Source organism: Chelmon rostratus, chromosome 6 (assembly GCF_017976325.1).
Source record: "Chelmon rostratus isolate fCheRos1 chromosome 6, fCheRos1.pri, whole genome shotgun sequence".
NCBI classification, from domain to species: domain Eukaryota; kingdom Metazoa; phylum Chordata; class Actinopteri; order Chaetodontiformes; family Chaetodontidae; genus Chelmon; species Chelmon rostratus.
The window spans coordinates 17,356,217-17,374,815 of NC_055663.1; the positions used below are offsets into that span (position 1 = coordinate 17,356,217).

At 41.7% G+C, this 18,599-nt stretch overlaps 1 protein-coding gene across 1 annotated transcript; it reads left to right on the forward strand.

The window, feature by feature from the left end:
• Window positions 1-792: 792 nt before the first annotated feature.
• On the forward strand, window positions 793-18,489 carry ccdc33 (coiled-coil domain containing 33). The gene is made up of 10 exons (XM_041938659.1): window positions 793-858; window positions 14,286-14,446; window positions 14,589-14,652; window positions 16,419-16,614; window positions 17,324-17,412; window positions 17,504-17,635; window positions 17,737-17,830; window positions 17,903-18,015; window positions 18,176-18,265; window positions 18,364-18,489. The coding sequence occupies exons 1-10, from the start codon at window positions 793-795 to the stop codon at window positions 18,487-18,489; spliced, it is 1,131 nt and encodes a 376-aa protein (XP_041794593.1).
• Window positions 18,490-18,599: the final 110 nt, after the last annotated feature.

Here is an 18,599-nt window from a genome sequence, read left to right on the forward strand (position 1 = left end):
TGAGTCTGATTTGCATAAATATAATGGGGCACAAGAGAGTGTAAAGCCCAGCGTCTGTCCTCCCCTAGGGGAGGAGGAGAGGTGTTACTGGAATCTGGGTGCACAAGTGATAATTGTTAGAGAGCTGTTATTCTGATGCCCAGACCATAAACTAGACAGTGTGAAGTGAACAAAGAGACTATGACTAGCAAAAAATTGTACCATGCACCTGATACAGACTCAATGGGAAGATGAAGGTCTAAGTACTCTTTAAAAATGTAAAGACCAATTAGTGGTTAGTGTTTTTTTTTTTTTTTTTTTTTTTTTTTTTGGTGTGACAGATGGACATTTTCCACTGTGTTTAATGGGGAGACAGTGAATAAATTCTTGTTTTAGAAAAATGTGATAATCGTTCAAGATAAATGGCAATGCTGATGAGAACAGATTGAGATCAAACACCAGTGATTCATCTTTCTGTGCAAATGTAAAAGTCTCTGATGGAAGACTCTTTAACAGTTGTGTTACCTAAAACTGGAATCATAAAGAGGATGAATAATGGTGGTGATTTGGGGGCGGGGGCGGCGGTTTGAGGCAACTGTGATACATTATTCACAGGGGTGGGGGCCTTAAGTGCCAAATTAATTTGTTTTTTCTTTCCAGTTGGACGGCAGAATAAATGGGCGCTGTCAGTCGTGCAGTAAAGTGCCGTGCATTCATTTAGACAAGTGTTATTGCTGCACAGGAGCAATATGGTTTTAGCGAAGCAGGCCAGCCTGGTGGGTGGAAGCTGTGTAATTATCTCCGGTTCCTATGATGGCAATGATTGCGAAAATAGCCAAGTGGTCCCAGAGCACAGCAGGTGTGACTGTCAGGCTGCAGGTTGGTGGGCCTGTATGTGGATGTGAGTGCACATGAGCATTTGGGGTGTGATGGCTGAACAGGCCAGGGCCTAGATTTGTTTTTTGTTCATGCTGGTAGTTATTTGTGCAAATAAAAAGAATTTGATTAAAAGAAAATAGCTTGAGTTGATTTATTGCCTGGTGGCTAATACAGTCATGAACACCAAAAGTCTCCTATGGGATCAAACACCAAATGACACCGTGGTCCTATCTGAACACTTTGAACCTCAACCTAAACCCAAAGCTTAAACAAAATTATTAAAATTTTTCTCTATATGATGACCTTGAAAATATTTTGAACAGATTGGTGTTGACAGATATGGCGTGGCGCTGATTAAAGCGGACCAAGCAGATGTTTCCATTTTCTTCTCTTTTTTTTCCACCATTGCTTCTGAGCAACTCTGACAGCGTGCAAATGCAGAAACACAGACATCTGCTGCGTTTCAAAGGATCGGCAGAACGTAAAAGGAATACTAATGTCGCTGTGCCATATTCATCTGTCTGACATTCAAAAGAGATAAATACTCTGCTTATACTCTCTGATGCAGAGGAAACTTTGAAACATGCTGGACTTACAGTGTTGTGTGTCAGATAGTGGATATGACAGATGTTTGCCAAGAGATACGGTTTCTCACACACAGTGCTCACACACAGTTTGGACTCACAGATATTTCTTCTGCTGGTTTATTTTCTCATTCCTGTGTCAATTTCTGCTTGTGCTGCACTGGATCAACAACTATGGATTGGAAGAAGCGTGTAATATAACTGGCTAGCATACCTGGTATTCATACAAACAAATACAAATGTACAGCTTACACAAAACGCACAAGAAAGGGGTTTTGTCCTCTTCAGTTAGTAAACCTCTGCAGCGTAAGCACTCACCAGTGCATCCTAACAAGGGTACATGTTCTTAATCTGTCAGTCTTCAGCCCTCTCAAAGAGTCAGAGGAAGATCTGTTCCTCCTCATGCTGCTGTGTGGTGAGGACACAGTTTGAGATGATCAACACTTACTCGGCTGACTAATGAGGTGGATTCAGCAGGGGCAAAGGGTTGGGTTGAACGTCTTTGTTAGACAGGCCTGCAGCCCCCTTCTTTGCAGCCTGCTCCCAGGGGAGGCCTCACAGACTGCCTAATTGAATCAAGTACACATGGTGCCTCCCCCTTCGCAGCTCGGCCCCTCCCCTTACGAGAGGAGCGAGGAGGAGAGCTCCCGCTTTGATGCTTTTGTTCTCCTCAGCACCATGGACAGCGCCGGGGGGGCTTCGCTGCAACTAGTTGCCTGCTGCTGGATGGAGAGGCGCATCATTGCTGCAGCACTCTGACAGTCGCCATCTCTGCAGCTGGTCCCGCTATGCTCCTCTGCTGAGGCAGAAGATTGGTGTGTTAGAGTCTGCAGCACCATGAATTACCAGCTTTCAGCCAGAAAGATCGAAAGGTTCAATAGCCCATTTAATCTGAGTTTGATAGGACACAGAGTAATATCCCCGCAGCATAATTCAGGTGTCAGTGGGCAGGTGGCTCAGACAAGCCGAACAAACAAATGTTAAGGAGGCAGGCAGGACTGTGTGACTACGCATAGCTTAGTGCCTTGTATTTCCTCAGTGACCCTCTCTCTTCTTTCTCAAACACACCCAGACACAGACTACATGTCCTCTGTGCTCATCGCAGTTCAGCACCCTCATTTCAGAGAGACAGATTGGAGTTGTGCTTCAAGGAAAAGTCTGCTTATTAGATGGCCTCCAGATGCCAGGTTAATGAATGAATCCATTTGTGAGCCAACATTCAAATTGCAAGAAACAGAGCAGAGTCTGGCCAGAGTCTGTCTCCGAGATGTATGCAGCCTCATCCTGCTGCCTGGGCTGATTTCTATAAATGTCATATAGTATGTTTATTTACATAAATATGCCTCTCGTGCTCCAGTTTTTAAACTTTGATCTGACTCCTTTTAGATGGCGTCTCATACACTGCGTTATTGTGGTATTTTTATGTTGTCCTTTTATTTGTCATTTTTGCATCATGTTACCAGCAAAATAGTGCAATTGTTCTCAACATGCTGACTCTTTTACAGCTCTAAACCTTGTGTGATAGCTAGAGCTATGAACAATTATTGAGGATGTAAAGCAATTTCAGAGCTGTGTTTAGAGTAATATGACTATATGACTTGATTGATAATTAAAAAATGCTGATATGAGCTGTTATGCTAAATTTGGACCCTCTATTAACAAAACTACAGTCTTTAATTAAAGTAAGAATTTAATTTGTAAAGGCAAATTTTATATGATTAAGGCTCATAAGTTTATTTTTTACTAGACTCCCTTTCCAGCCAGTAACTCAATCATTAAGTTTTGCCCGGAAAGCACTATTGCATTGAACTTGGGTCAGATAGGTCTAAGAGGCTAAAATGTAATTGCGGGGAACATCTGGATTAGTCCAGGCGATGTGTATCCGCTCCTAATGATATTTGATCGGAGTCTGGAGAATACCTTCCTGCACACAGCTCTCATTTTGAGCCACAGGAAGACTGGACAGAGATACTTTCAATCACACGTTATAGAGGCTCTGTCTGCCAGACCACCATGTTAGGTCAGGCATTATGAGGATTTCATTTCAAGCGTATCAAGGTTACACAAGCACTGAAATTTATATGGAATTACTTCTTAATGAGATTAGAATTGTTTATTTCTCTGACATCTTATAGAAAAAGCTGATTGTTCTAGTACAAGGGGTGATGCACCGACTGTGTGATGGTATTGAATATCCAGAATCTCTACTGACTCCTCCATGCAATATCCCAGCGACTGTACAATCGTTCCTGCTTCAGGCACACCAGGAGGAGGGGTCCTTCACCCATATTGTCCCTCCCAGGCAAGAGCACCACGCCCAGCCTGACTCTCCCTCTCTGTAATTCCTGCTGCAAGAGCATCAGCGCTATGAGTCCCCTCAATTTGAAGTGAAGAACACGAAAGTCAAAGCACCTCTGCTTGGCACATACAACATAACACTACAATCAATTTAAGTTATTCTAAAATGAATAGATTAATGTTGATGTTACTCACATGCATTCTCTTTACTGGTGTTAGATTTATAATAGTAGAGTTATGTGTTTTAAACTACATATCGATTGTAAATCTACATGGGCTTCAGAAGTCTTTTGACTGAGACTGATCAATATCCACTCTGAGTACAAATTTCAAATTCATCAGGCCTCCTTATATAGTATTGATTTTGTGCAATGGCTGCCCTGAAAAGAATCTGATTACTTTTCCCCCCATCAGTCAGAACAAACAGAAACTGGATAGCAGCAGTCAGGTAGGTCTGCTGGGCATTAATATTTCCTCTTTGCCTTTTTGTGTCATGTGACTGAAAGGTGTAGATAAAAGGGAGGAAGCAAAGAGAGGAATGGGATAAGGAGTACTTTGATAATTGTTCCCCTTTGTATGAGTGTTTTTTGCCAATCTGATTACCTGTGTTCTCTCTGCCATAGATCATCTATCTGTTGCTAACTAAAATAAAATCAACTTTGCACATGATACCAGTCAGAACTGTATAACTGTCATGCGTTTGATTGTCAAGCTGGTCTCCAAGCATCATCACCACTGCAATTATTTCAATAACAACAACAAGAATGTGTGAAATCTTTTATTTATTTTTTATTGGCAGGGCTATGTACTCCCTGCAGGCAGGACCCCAGGGTCAGATGCAGCATAATGTATGCAGTCCTACTCCAGCAGAGCTGCAGCAGTACAGTAATTTCCGAGCCCCCCGCTGCCGGGCACTGTTGTGGTTTGAGAGTATTGCAGACAGAGGGACGGCAAGTGTGGAACTGGTCCTGAATAGTAATAGGTTTGCAGACACTTTTCCACAAATTGCAGCTGTGCAGTTTAGACACAGAAGAGTGAGCATCGCTGCACAGAGGCTGTCTCTAAGCAGTTCTCACACACAGAGGCTCCATCCATCCATCAGCTGATGGGGGATGAAATGGGGCCGCAGTGACATCTAGTGGCTTTCTTTTGTCACTGTGATGAATGAATCGTTATCAGGTCTGGTTTTCTGGTTTTGTTTGGACTACTTTGACCACTACAAATACATTGTCCAGTGATGACATTCTGTTTTCCAGAACAATAATATCTAACAGACTTCGCATTGAAGTGAATACGTTCTTCTTAATATTTGACTCCACAACCTTGAATGTTCGTCTTCTGTCTTTTGTCATAGATGTAGATGATCATAGAGCCTCTCTCACAGGCTGTTGTAATTTCCCATCTGTGTTTTTTTCCATTAGTTCATTTGTCCCAGATATTGAAGACATTCTGCAGATAATGCAATCAACAAGGCCAACAGGCAATGGCCGCTGTCCAGTATACGTAAGTCTTGGACTGAAATGTAGGCAAAACTGACATGATAGAAGCTGGCCTTGGCAGGCAAAAGCAGAAAGAAAGGCTATGGAGCAAACCAGGCGTGTGTAGGAGGGGGGTCCATGAATGTGGGCGGTTCAGTCTGAGTCTTAATACAAGAGCTGTAAGCTTTAGAGACCTTGAACACTGAGGGTCATCTTAAGCCAAGGCTCTGATAGCTGTTATATGGAAGTGCCCCAAGCACGTGTTTATTATTAACACTTGACGTTCGCAAGAAAGCACCACACTGAAATATCTCAATCAGTGCCTCTAATAAGAAATCTGGAACCAAAATACAAGTGAGAACCATTTAGGTAAATTCTCAGTTCGATTCACCTCACAGGGATTCACGAGTCTACCTTTAAGACACAGCAGAGACATTAAGACACCTCTTATTTCCTGCTAATTCCTCAGTTGTTTGCCTCGTTCTCCTGTTGTTCTCTGATAAAGGCGGAGTGGGGATGCAGGGAGCTCCTTGGCTCCTGCCTGGTGTGCAGGTGGGGCTGGGCTGCTCTGTTTGAAGTGCAGTGCAGGGGCCTGTATCTATACTCTGCAGCTGGAGCTGACCGTGTACAACAGATTGAAAGCCATTCTGTTATTCCCACCTCAGCTAAATGTGTAACTTCGCAATCCCCTCTGAATGCAGATGTGCTGCTGCTATTGCTTCACAATGAAGCCGTTCCGGCGGTGTCAGCTATTGTCTAGCGTGTCTTGTATCAGCTCAGCTCCAGCTAATGGCCCATCATCTGTTCGTCTATACAAGGCCCAGCCTGGTCACTTCAGAGCAGAGCATTGTCTTGCACAAAAAAGGGTTGAAGCGTTAACCTCTCTATTCTGCGTTCTTATCTGATTTTAGAAATTTAAATGATGTACATAAAATGCACAATATCCCATCAGCCCCCAGTGCCTTTGGTCTCCTTGGTCGATATGAAGCTAATGTAAGTCTTTAACCCTCTGATGGACCCCTGACTAATCCCATTATTCCTTTCTACACATGATAAATGGTCTTATCCAAGGCTGCAAAGACACTATGACTGATGAATACATACCAAACAGCACTCTAAATAGCCATCTTCCCCACAGTAATGCACACACTGGAATGGGAACAATTTATGTGGTCATCATTTGAGTCCATTGACCCTTTCTTTAATGGCACTTGCTCTATGGACCTGTTCTCCCACACTGAGATAATCAAGATGCAGGCCATCGGCTTTCAGGAACAAAGTGTTTTCCAGATATCCATCTCTTGACAGGACCTGGGCTGGAAGTTGGTGTTTCTCTCTAAGCTATGTAATCACATCGGTTGACTTGTCTGACCTAAGGCTGGTGTTTGCAGGAAGAGGTGTGTGGCTGGTGCTGACATCATTGCATCACTTGTCTGCCCTCTGATGTAAATTCAATCCCACTGACAGTCCTGCCAAAATGGGAATGATGCATTACAGAGCAGGCACACCGACCACTCCCTCATCAATCTTCATGCCCTTTTCACTTACTCTGACTCGATGTGGCTCGCTTTTAATTTTAAGATATTTAATGCATTTGGATTAGTTTGGTTTTAGTGGACCACTGACCAGCATGATTTTTGCAATTGAACAGTTTTTACAAAACCAATTAAAAAGTTCTGGTTTGTTTCACATGCTGTTGTTATAATATGCTGAGTTTCACACATATCTCATGCCTTTCACTCTTGGGGGTCCCTTTTGGGCACAAGCAATGTTAGCATTTTGATGTTGCTCTGAACTATTCAACAGCGAGCTGGCTTGGGTAAATGTCAACTGGTGTGTATGTCATTAAGCTTCAGTTGTATAGCATTTTGGAAAGGTCATGTCGTGCCAGCGGGGAAAAGCAGTCACTGATACTTGCTGTGCTGCAGCTGACTGCGACATGGATACCAGCCTGCTGCTGGCAAAGCTTTAGGCCTGGTTTAGATTGCTTCCTTGTCCCCCAGAGGCTCAGTCATCAGGGAACTCACATTAATCAGAATACAGTAAACTTCAGAATTTCAGTGGTCTTCATAGGTTACAGATTTTTTTGTTTCCCCAAAATACTGTAAAGTGAAGTGTAGGCTGATAATCTCTGATAACAGTTGTAACTTCTCGCAGTGGAATGCAACTATAGTAAGTTAATTTGCTCAAGTATAGTACAAATGTACAGTACTTGTACTTGAGTATTTTTATTCTATGCTACTTTATACCTGTACTGCATCGATTTCAGGGGGAAATGTAGTACTCCACAACATTTATTTGACCCCTTACAAAAAAGCTGTGTAGTTGGGGTCTGTCATGTTTCAGATGTCTATGAGTTGTTAGTAGTTTAATCAGAGAGACAGCTTCCCTTCTTCTTCTCACATAGTTTAGTCTGAAGTGTTTGAGCCCCAAAGAGGTAAAAGTTCAATCAGAAAAAGCAAAGATTAGAGAAATAAACTGAAAAATGAATCTACGTTTGTATACAAGAACTTTTTCTTCTTCTGTGTCAAATGTATCATCTCACAAACCCTCAGATTTAACTTGTGTCCCTTTAGAGGGACCCGACCCTAGGTTGGTAACCACAAGGCTGAACTACTTACCTGTAAATAAAATGGTTTAAACCAGCTCCACCTCAGCTGGCTACAACATTAAAATACATGTTTATGCATCAGTGTCAGCAATGTAATTTTTTGTATCAATTAAAGAGGCCATTTTTCTGCCAAACAAATACTTTTACTTTGAACACTTTAATGATACTTCTGTACTTTTACTTAAGAAGGATTTTAAATTTGGACTTATTTGTGATGGAGTATTTTTAAGTTGGTAAAGGATCTGAGCACATCAGTCAGTGTGAAAAGTATGATCGATCAAACAGTTCTTGCTATTTCTATCCACGATTTGGGGATTGGACGTAGCTGTGGTTTGTTAAAATGTGGAGGTCATATTTTAGTTTTATTTCCACCACCCTTCTGTCACTGAGCTGCGTGTTTGGATGCACTCAGTCACCCACACTATTCATTACGCTCAGGGCTGACCCTGCCTTTACGTGCTTGCCCTGTTTGTTTATGGAGCGCTGTGGTTTCACAGCAGCGTAGTCGTAATTGACAGACGTTGATTTACTGATAATCCTTGGCTTTGCTCTCACATTGGACCTCATAAGGAGCAGCATTGGCTGTCAGCCTCACACGTCCTTGAGTCAGGGCTGCACGTTGCCCTTGACACACACACCTCTCCCTCTCTCTCTATCCACCCTCTCACTCTGTGTGTGTGTGTGTCTCTCTCTCTATTTCCTTATTTAAGAAAACGTTATACCCACAGAACAGCTCACTGCAGATCTAATTTTATTTCGCTGACAGGGCACAGATATGGCAGACGGAGCAAAATGTCTCAGGGGAGCCCTGTAATTACATTTTCTTGGTGGCACAAAACACGTTTCAGTCATTTCTGGTTAAAACAACAATTAGTTTAAATTCAGTTTTGCATAATTCAGTGTCACTACATGTAAAACCTAAATGCAGATAAATTATTATCAATTTGACTGAATAAGAATTTGAAAGGGAATTTCCCCCGACATAATTTACTTCTACAATTAATGGGGGCTTTCGTTGTTTGGTGTGTAAATTGTATAGCAGAATTATGTAGATCAGGTTAGTATGACAAATGTAGCTACAAATTCTTTGCAAATTAAAAGCTGCGTTTTAAAATGCAATTTTCATCTTTGCATATCGTAATAATAATCTATAATAACTATGAAATATGTGCAAGTTAAAGTGATTATCTTATGTAACATGTCCACTATCTCTACTTGATATCAGTATTAATGAGCAGGCTTTTAGAAGACTTCCTGGCACATCTTGTGTGTCAAATCATCTCCATGTCTCCAATCGTCTCCATCTGTATACTGTGAGGGAAATTATTCCTATGAGTGCATTTATATCAATGTAAGTATTTCGTGGCTTGGTCTGGGGATGTATTTTCAGCAGCATAGATGCAACTGAATGAACATAGAAATACTAAAGGAATTTTATAGGAATGTACAGGCTGCAGTGTGTCTATATGATCCTGTCACTGCTAAACTCCTACTACACATGCTACTTGCCACATTGATCATGAAGGTGACACAGGCTACAATATACAGTAGCATAGAATTGTATATTTATAATATATAGTTTTGAGAATATCACAGCTCCAAGATGAAACTGGCAGAAGGGCGGGACTGAGAGAAAAAGGTATAATTAAAAAAGTCTGCTACTTCAGAACGACGGACAGCCCTGTGGATTTATCAATACACAGCACTGTTTGGCTGCTGACATTTCAGAGCATGGTCGGGATGTATATTCTAACTTGCACAAACCTCAGTCAGATAAAGGATCAATGAGTCAGGCAGACTTGACTGACATATTCAACTAAACCCTGCCCCTGCACTCTCTCTGATGATGAAGAGGGAGGATGGCAGGTTAACAAGGGGGATGCATTTTGCCCATTTTGCTAACATTCCCCCCTGTATCGCCTACTGACCGCGTTGATATATTGGTATTAAGATGTTGGAAAACTAATTGTAGGTATTTCAGTATAAAAGTTTCAGCAGAGAGGTGCTACACATCTGTGTATTGGTGGCTCTGTAAAAAAAGGAAGTCTATAAATGAGAGAAACCGCACTTACTTAACTCACCTAAAGTGAGCTAAAGCTGAAGGTCTGCCACACCTCATCAGTCATATTAGTGTAATGCTGATGATTGCTCTTAGCAATTGCTCCAGTAGGTGACCACAGATTCTAGTACTTGTAATGCTAGAAAAGAAATGACTTTTGGTTAAACATCAGTAAAACTATGTTGCTATGCTTCTCTCTTCTAATCCCATTATTTCTTGATTATGCAGCACGGCAGCAGCACAGACATGAAACAGGAACTGAGCAGCCCCGAATTCCTGTGGTGAAGAGAGACCAGCTGTGTAAACCACTACATCCTCTTTTCTCAGTTTTCTTTCTCCTTTCTGCTTCGATTGGCGTCAGTTTCCAACACCCCTTGTACCTCTGTGTCCATTAGCACGTTACAGGCATTTCCGCTCTGATTGCCACGTATGGATGGCGGCATGGGAGGGTGGCGTTTGGAGGATACTGAGGTCAAATGTGGGAGAAGTGAGAAAAAGAGTGAAGTGTGGGTCAGATGAAGGATTGAGGGGAAAAAATAAACGGTGTTGGACAGGAAAGGTGGAATATGTGGATGTAGAGAAAGCTCCTGGGAGCCGCCTCACTCTGGCAGGCTAATTGAAGCTCTGTGTGGCAGCGGACTTGGAGCTGTCACTCCAATGAAAAGCCCATTTGCTGGCTGTGTGCTGAATTCTGATGAAGTTATAGAAAGCCCAGACCACAGAGCAGGTCGACACTGTGTCACTTAGACCCCCTCCCCAGCTCTCCACAGATTACATGTAACAGGGTCAGAGGCATTCTGAAACTGAGCAGCAACTGCAAAGCACAACATGTGAATATGAATTATTTTGTTCTGAGGATTTTGCAAATTTGTCGGGTGATCTCATACATGCTAATGTGATATTAGACTCTGTGGGAAGTGTTTTCATTTGTACAGGTTTTCCCTTGTTGCATTATGAGAGATTATGTCTTGTAGCAGAGCACATAGCTGCAAGCATCCAGTGAATTATTTATCATGAATTAAAGCAGTCAGTTATGAAAATATTTATCTAAAAACCGAACAGAGGATTTTTATAGCTGAGATGGTCATGCACATGATAGCTGGCATTGAAATGAATTGAATTACCTGCAAATTTTGAGTTAGGCTAACACACATTGGTACTGTCCAACATCTCCACATTTGAACAAGCAAAAATAGTTGTTTAGTATTTTTTCTTATTTTTCTCAGAGTTGTTTTCCATTGCACTAAGCTGATTTGGTGTCCGACACAATTCACTGCTTGCAAAAAACAACTATGAAAAGGGCAGGGCGGTTGCTTAATGCACTGCATTACTGTCAGGTTTCCCTCTCATATGTATTCAACAGAACATAAATATGTGACTAACAGAACATGTTTTTACATTGTTTCCAGATGCAGATCAAGCACAGATTGTAAAAAGAGAGCCAGGCAGAGATCATTGACTGTTCCTCCCTGCCCCCACTTTAATCATTCATCATCAATCAGATCTTGTGCCATCAAGGATTGTCTGTTCCAGACTCCTAATGAGCTACCCAAGCAGGACAGTTATTGATCCATGCTATTGAAGGTTCCACACACATTTGCATACAAGCATGTGCACATAGACACTTTAGGTAAGTTAAACTTTATTTACGACATATATCACGTTTCACGGACAATGGAAACATATAAGAAAATACACACACAGCAGTCTGGTTAATTGAAGGCTTTAAGATCATGTGACATTCATAATGGCTCAGATGTCTTTCTCTTACACTGGCTGTGAACTTTTCATGAGTTTAATAAAACTCATGTTTTCAACATACTGACAATCCATAAATGGTCTGTTTTGCTGCACACTTAATCTTTCACTTTTTCTGTTCAAAATTAGGAGATACATGATTTTCTTTTATGACAATTTGTTTATTTATACTTTGTTTAATTAAGCTCCTCTTGCTGAAACGAAATATTTCTTTTGCACAGAGTTAGTGATTTGACATCAGACTATCTGAGTGAAGCTGGAAATAAATGCCCAGAGGGAGCCACAGGTGCTGCACAGCATGTCACCTAGAAATCATTAGTCAGTCGGCATCAATCTGTTTATCCAGGCTAATTCATGTGAGGGCTGGTATTCACAGAGCAGAAACCTCCCTTTGATTCCATTGATTATTACACGCTGCTTTTGAGCATAAACACAAGATTTGATGTTGTTTTTCATGATTGCAAGATACAAAGGCACAATGGTGGAAGCAGAAGTACTCTGATATTTCACATAAGTAAAATAGCAATACCACATTGCAGAAATGTTCCTTCATTCAGAATTTAACTTAAGTAAAAGTATAGAAGTTTTGAAATGCACAAAGTAAAGGTATTGAGTTTGCAGATCTACTAATTTCATTGGATTATAATCACTGATGCATTAACGTGGAATCACTTTAATGTTCCAGCTAATAAAGGTGGGCTAACCACTTCTTCATATAGTGCTTGGTGGCTTAGTTGCAGAAGAGTATTTATATTATTATTACCTTGCAGCAATCATAGTTAATTTGACACTTGGGGAAAAATATTTAAATGCTTTCCACAGGAATATGGACAAAGGAACTTGCAGTGTGTTTGGCTGTGGAGGAACTGACTTATTGTTAAACTGAAAGACAAGAACTGCACATTCATGTATTACATGTATCTGAAGCTGCAAAGCAATCAGTGACTAAAACTGTCAAATACAGCAAAAGTAGTGGAGTTAAAAGTGAAATATTTGCCTTCAAAATGTAGTGGAGGATAAAAATTAAAATACAATATTTGCAAGTACTTGAAAATTATACTTAAGTACAGTAATTGAATAAATGTTGTGAGTTAATGGTAAATGGACATCATTTATATAGCACTTTTCAAGACTACTTTTACCACTCAAAGCGCCTTACAACACATGCCACATTCACCCACTCATACACACCTATGACACAGCATCAGGAGTGGTTTGGATTTGAGTATTATGCCCAAGGACACATGGAGACAGGAGGAGCTGGGTATCAACCCGCCGACCTGACAACCCGCTCTACCTCTGGAGCCACAGCCGTCCTTTGTAAAATAGGGATTTAGAAATGCCAGATCAAAAAAAAGTTGTGTACCATTGTTTTGCTTTGAGTTGTGCTGAATATGAAACCTGATACTACAGTATTTTGCACATTACAGGAGCTCCTGTCATTGGCCCTGAATGTTGCTAAGGTCTGTGTTGTGGTTACAGGTCAATTGTTTCAACTGGATGACAGCGCTCCATCTTCACAATCACCATCAGTTATGTGTTGACTGTTCTGAGAAGGACTCTGACATTTTCTGTTGGATGAAGGCCTCAAAAAAGACAAAATCACTGAGCAAGCCTGCAGCTACAAAGGTAGGCTCTGGGAGTGTGGAGGTATTTGTGTTGGAGGGAGAGTCTGTAGGAAGATAATAGATAATGACTCAATTTCATGTCATTTCTTTGAATCTGTGCTACCTGGCAACCGCAGTCATTGACAGTGTACATTGTATATGCAGGGCTCATAAAAGGACTTTTATGGCTATTGACTAAGAGCTCTCTTGTTATAGAGTGGGTACTGTATGCATAGTGATGTAACAGCCTTTATCTTCAAGCGATGGAGAGGTAGAACAGGCCCGACAGAAGCACAGTATCAAAAGGTCACAGCTACAATGTTTTTTGAATAAAAACTGTATAAAAAAAAAACCAGTAGATTTAAGGTGCCCTTCACAGCAATCCTCCCACACTGTTATTTGGAGGACTGTTAAGCATTTGGCTTGTGCAACTAACCGCCAGCATATGCCAAAATTAAGGCTCCTTGCTTGTGCTGCTTGTCGTGTATATAACCTGTGTGTGTTGTTAATATTGGCTTGACCTCCTTGTGATTTTGGGGAACAGACCCCACTGCTGTATGTAATCATTCAAGTTTAAACACAGGATGTAGGAAAAGAAATATGTAGGTATGTGATAACCGCTCCCTTTGACAGATTTGATGAAGATGGTGTTATTTATGCTTAGGTTCAGTTAGATCCCACAGAGGCTGAACTTCTTGATTGTTTCCTCTTCCTGACCCACAAATCCAATGAAATAAACATAAAATACAACAAGAGCATTCCTAATAGACTAATTTGGGATGCAAAAGTAACAGAAGTAATGCATCATTCTCTGTAACAGACTCCTGAAACATGTCATCAGTTCAGAATCACGGCTGTAAGTCTTTCTCATTATAAGTCAGAAATGTATCAAGCTGATTGTTTGAGTGGTTAAAAAATGACAAACTGAATATTAAAAGTGATGTTTGTCACAAACTATTTCTGAGAGTTTCTAGCTCAGTGTGGAGATCGATTTTGTCAATGAAAAAGATCCCCTGTCAATTTCCTCTGTAGCTTCAGGAGGATGGTTACGACCTCCCATCACGTGATGCCCTGGCACAGATCCTAACAAATTACCCCCACAGCAAACGAGAACAGCAGAGACCAGCTGAGAGGCTGCAGGCCAACAAGCTCAAAAGAGACCACACCTATCACGTACATCACCCACATAAGCGGTAAGACAGCCAGCCACGGTTGACAAGCATGGATTTAATGTGGTGTCATCACAGGAATGAAATTTTGGTGGGATTAAAACAAAGATTTTTGTGGATGTGTTTCACTAATGAGTTATTTTTATTTTCTGTGTTCATACCTTAGACCCCCTCTGCATGACTATCAGGACGTCGCCTACATGGCAGAGATCACTGACCACCAAACTAAGGTGATTAGAAGTAATCAATACCATAACTCTTGAATCTATCAGTGAGGCAATCCCCGCTGTCATGTTTGATTAGTGAACAGTGACGGGAAGGCGAGAGGATGCTGAAGCAGTAACACACACAACCTCCTGTAGGTTTTCCTTATAATTTCATTTTCTTATTCAAATTCACTGCTCAGATCTTTGGATTGATTGGAATTAACATGCATGTAGATTTTATGTTTATCTATGTAAATTTGATAAATTATATGAAAGGCAGATATCTGGGTAACAATTTCATAGTGACAGTACATGCATTTACTGTATATTACTACTAGACATACATAATCATAAGGATAATTGTTTGGAAAAACCTGATTAAATATCACAATCCAGCTGCTTTCTGGCTGTGACACAATTTCCCTAAGTGACAGTGTGCATGACAGCAAGACCACTCTAATGTCCTCAAATCATAGAGAGGGGAGGGGGCCTCCCCTATTCAAAGACAGAGGCAGAGACTCCCCTTTTACATCCGACACATGATGGGACTTTTCAGACTCATCATTGGGAGCTGTCCTCCCCATCATGCCTCTGGGGCCCCCCAGCAGAGACACCATCTCATCTACAGTCATGCTTGTCACCTCGTCCCTGCCCTTTCAATTAGATGCTCAATTTCACCCTCGTGTCCCACGGGAGTCACAGCCACACCATCCAAGATTGGAATCCCCTAATCGTTGCCCGCTCCTCACACGTGCAGCTGCACCCATCTCCCGGCCTCCATTCAATTCTTTCTCTTCACAGAGGGGAGAACAATGAGCAGATACAAGCTGCTAGACAACACGCACAAGCCCGACACAGAGAAATGTCTTGATAACCGAGCTCTGCAACAATACGTTTCCAGGAAGCAGCTCTGAAGTCAGTGAGGGATTTCATATCTAGAATGTGAAAAGGAAGGAAAAAATGTGTAAGAAACTTTTAAAAATTCTGTTCTGTTCTGTTCTGTTTTTAAGTCTGCCCTGCTGAAATGCTCTCATGAATTTGACATGAGGTTTGCCTCTGCAGCTCAACAAACAGGCTTTCACAGGAGGGCAACTCTGTGAATGCACGACTAGGATTTATCCGAAATCCCCAGTTAAAGCTCCCATGACAAAAGACTTTAACAGGATAGGGTGTTGCTGTCCCTTTGGATTTGAGGAGCCAGAGTCATGAATTCATTGTACCCAAACCTTAGACAATCGATTACAGGAACATCACACTTTATATGGCGGAATATTGTCTTTTGGCTTCCAGTTGTCCCATTTCTCATGTTATGTGCTTATCCAAAACCAAGAGAAATCAATTATTCTTTGCGTCACTGAGCCTTGTGACAAACTGTATATGCAATAATGTATTTGCTGCTGGGATGTTTTTAACTGTATTAGGATACAGACGTGTTTTGTTGACCACATCCCGTATTGGACAACTCTTCAAGATGGGCCTGAAGAGACATCTAGTGGTCGTGATCACATAGACCCATCAAATCTGTCTCTTCAGGTTTCTGGGAATGTTTTGTGCCATTTTTGCCCTGTTTTTGGCTGTTTGATGACAAACATCCATTGTGGGGATAGTTTTTCATCTCGTTTGCACTTCATGCCAACCTTGACGGCACTCATGGAACTCAAACTGGTTTCTCTACGAGCTCTGCGGCATTAAAATGGATAAAAGGGATTAAATTGTTCTTTTTAAACAATCTGTGACAAATATCCTCCTTCAAGCACCTAGCACGAGTCTGACCGTCCACATGTCTCCAGGAGGTGGAAAACTATCGTTCAGCCATGAGCAAGATGGCGGATGACATCATAGCGCTGAGGACTCAGGTGCTGAATTTGGAGGCAGAAAACAGCCAGCTCCACGCTGATCTGTCTCTGCACCGGGACCTTGGACGAGACCTGCTGGATGACACAGACATCGACGTCATGACCAAGGCTGAGATTGCTGACCGTATAGGTAAGAGCACTGTGGTTAATTGCTCCTTCTTAAAATAAGCCTGAACCAATCTCATGCAAAAACAATGACTGACATTCTTTTTGCTCACCAGATCAAATGTAAAAAAAATGTGAGGAAGTTTACTATCCAGGCAACAGTTGTTGAACCTTCAGTCCATGTTGTTATGGGTTTCAGGGCGTTTCATTGGCAGATGAAGCAGTGATGTGGATGGTAGCTTGCTTGCTAATCCTTGTGAGTGTCTATGCCTGTGTGAGACTGTGCCGTTCTATGATAAGGCAGCTCATTTAGGCCACAGACTGCGATAAGCTCTGTGGGTAGTGCATCCCTTATCTCCTGAAGGACAGTTTGTGACCCTCAGTGAAAGGATGTCCCTGAAGGTCTCTCTGCTGGCATCAAAGCAAAGGGACTAAATTTAAGTCCCATCCAACAGAGGCTCCATTGCATTTTCAAAAGCTTTATTGATGAGCATTTTGATCATTATTGGTGAAATGCCCGAGCCTCAGAACTGGCATGTTAATCATTCTCAATTTGAAAAGACAGTGAGATTTAAGTTTCGTGCATTACAGATCAAATGCTAATTCTCATCTTAGATAAACTTAGCTGTCCTTTTCTGATCAAAACAGCACATTCCTGTGCCTTTACAAAATGCACCAATAACAGACACATGTGCAGCATTACTTATATTTATCCTGCTGTGTACATTTTGAAGCCTCTCTGAAATTCAAGCTGGCCAGTGAGACCAGTAAAGGTGCCTCGCAAAGAGACAGAATCCAACAGCTGCAGAATGACCTGATCAAGGTTAGACGACATTTTGGACAAACTTAAATAATTCATGTCAGTGTGTATGTTGTGTTTAAAATTCTGTCTTCCTTTCGTGTGTGTTGTGCAGAAGAATGACAGTGAGAAGATGCTGCTAAGACTTCAGAGAGATCACCAGCAGCAGCAGGAGGATCTGCAGCGGCGGCAGAGTCGCTTGGAAAAGATGGCGACTTCGGAGGCCACGGTGAAACATCAGGAAAAGGTGAACAGTCAGCGCTACACATCTGATTTCACAGCAGCTTTCCATGAATAACAGAAACAGAAGATAATATTCTATACGCTTGCACCATCCAAAATTTTCAGATCATTGAGAAGATAGAGAAAGCATTGGACAGCAAACTCAGAGAAAAGAATAAACAGACTGGTGACCAAAGGCTGGTGTTGAAAAAGCAAAGAGGTAGGTGGGATCGGGCATTTTGTGTTTGCGCAAACGTTTGCAGCAGCCAGAGCGTCTCTTTATGCTGCATAGATGAGACTGGCCACAGAAAGGAAGCGAGAGAGTCGGCCCTGGCAGCAGAAAATACTCGTCTCAGAGAGGAGCTGGAGAGGATTCAGCAGCCCGACCTGATCATCACACAACAGGTGATCCTGCACGTTCAAGCCAGCATTCAAAGTGTGGAAATGTTTCAAAACTCTCATCAGATGTATCTTGAATAATATATTGTAAAGTATTGTTGTACTACCCAGATGTTGCCTTGCAGTTACTGAAGTCCCACATTATTGTGTGTCATGTTCCCTTCAGACAAAAGACACCCTGCCGCTCAAGGAGAGACTCAGTTTACTGAACAAACTGGAAGCAGCTGAGACAAGAGTCCAAACACTGGAGGCTCAGGTGAAAATACACACAAAAAAATTCACTGTTTCATTGACTTATTCAGTTTTTCATTCAAGATTAAGTGGAAGTGTCGCCTTCGTTTGCATGTATTACAGCTGGAGGAGAACTCTAAGTTATGGGGGAGACAGAAACAAGAAATGCTGACCAAACTGAGTGAGCACAGGCACGGCTTTGTCCGGACGTCCACCACAATCCTTCATAATGTTCCTTCGGTCAGCTGAGTATCATTTGACACAACATGTACCGTGCTGTGTATAATTATTTTACAAAGTATTTGACATGGATTTATTTCTGCTTCTTACAGAGGTCTCTATCAGAATCATTGCATCAG

Excerpts from the sequence above, each read along its gene's own strand:
- ccdc33 (XM_041938659.1), top strand. The coding sequence starts at position 793 with ATGGCAATGATTGCGAAAATAGCCAAGTGGTCCCAGAGCACAGCAGGT. Across the intron at positions 16,615-17,323 it reads TGAGATTGCTGACCGTATAG|CCTCTCTGAAATTCAAGCTG; the intron begins GTAAGAGCACTG and ends TACATTTTGAAG. Across the intron at positions 18,016-18,175 it reads ACCTGATCATCACACAACAG|ACAAAAGACACCCTGCCGCT; the intron begins GTGATCCTGCAC and ends TGTTCCCTTCAG.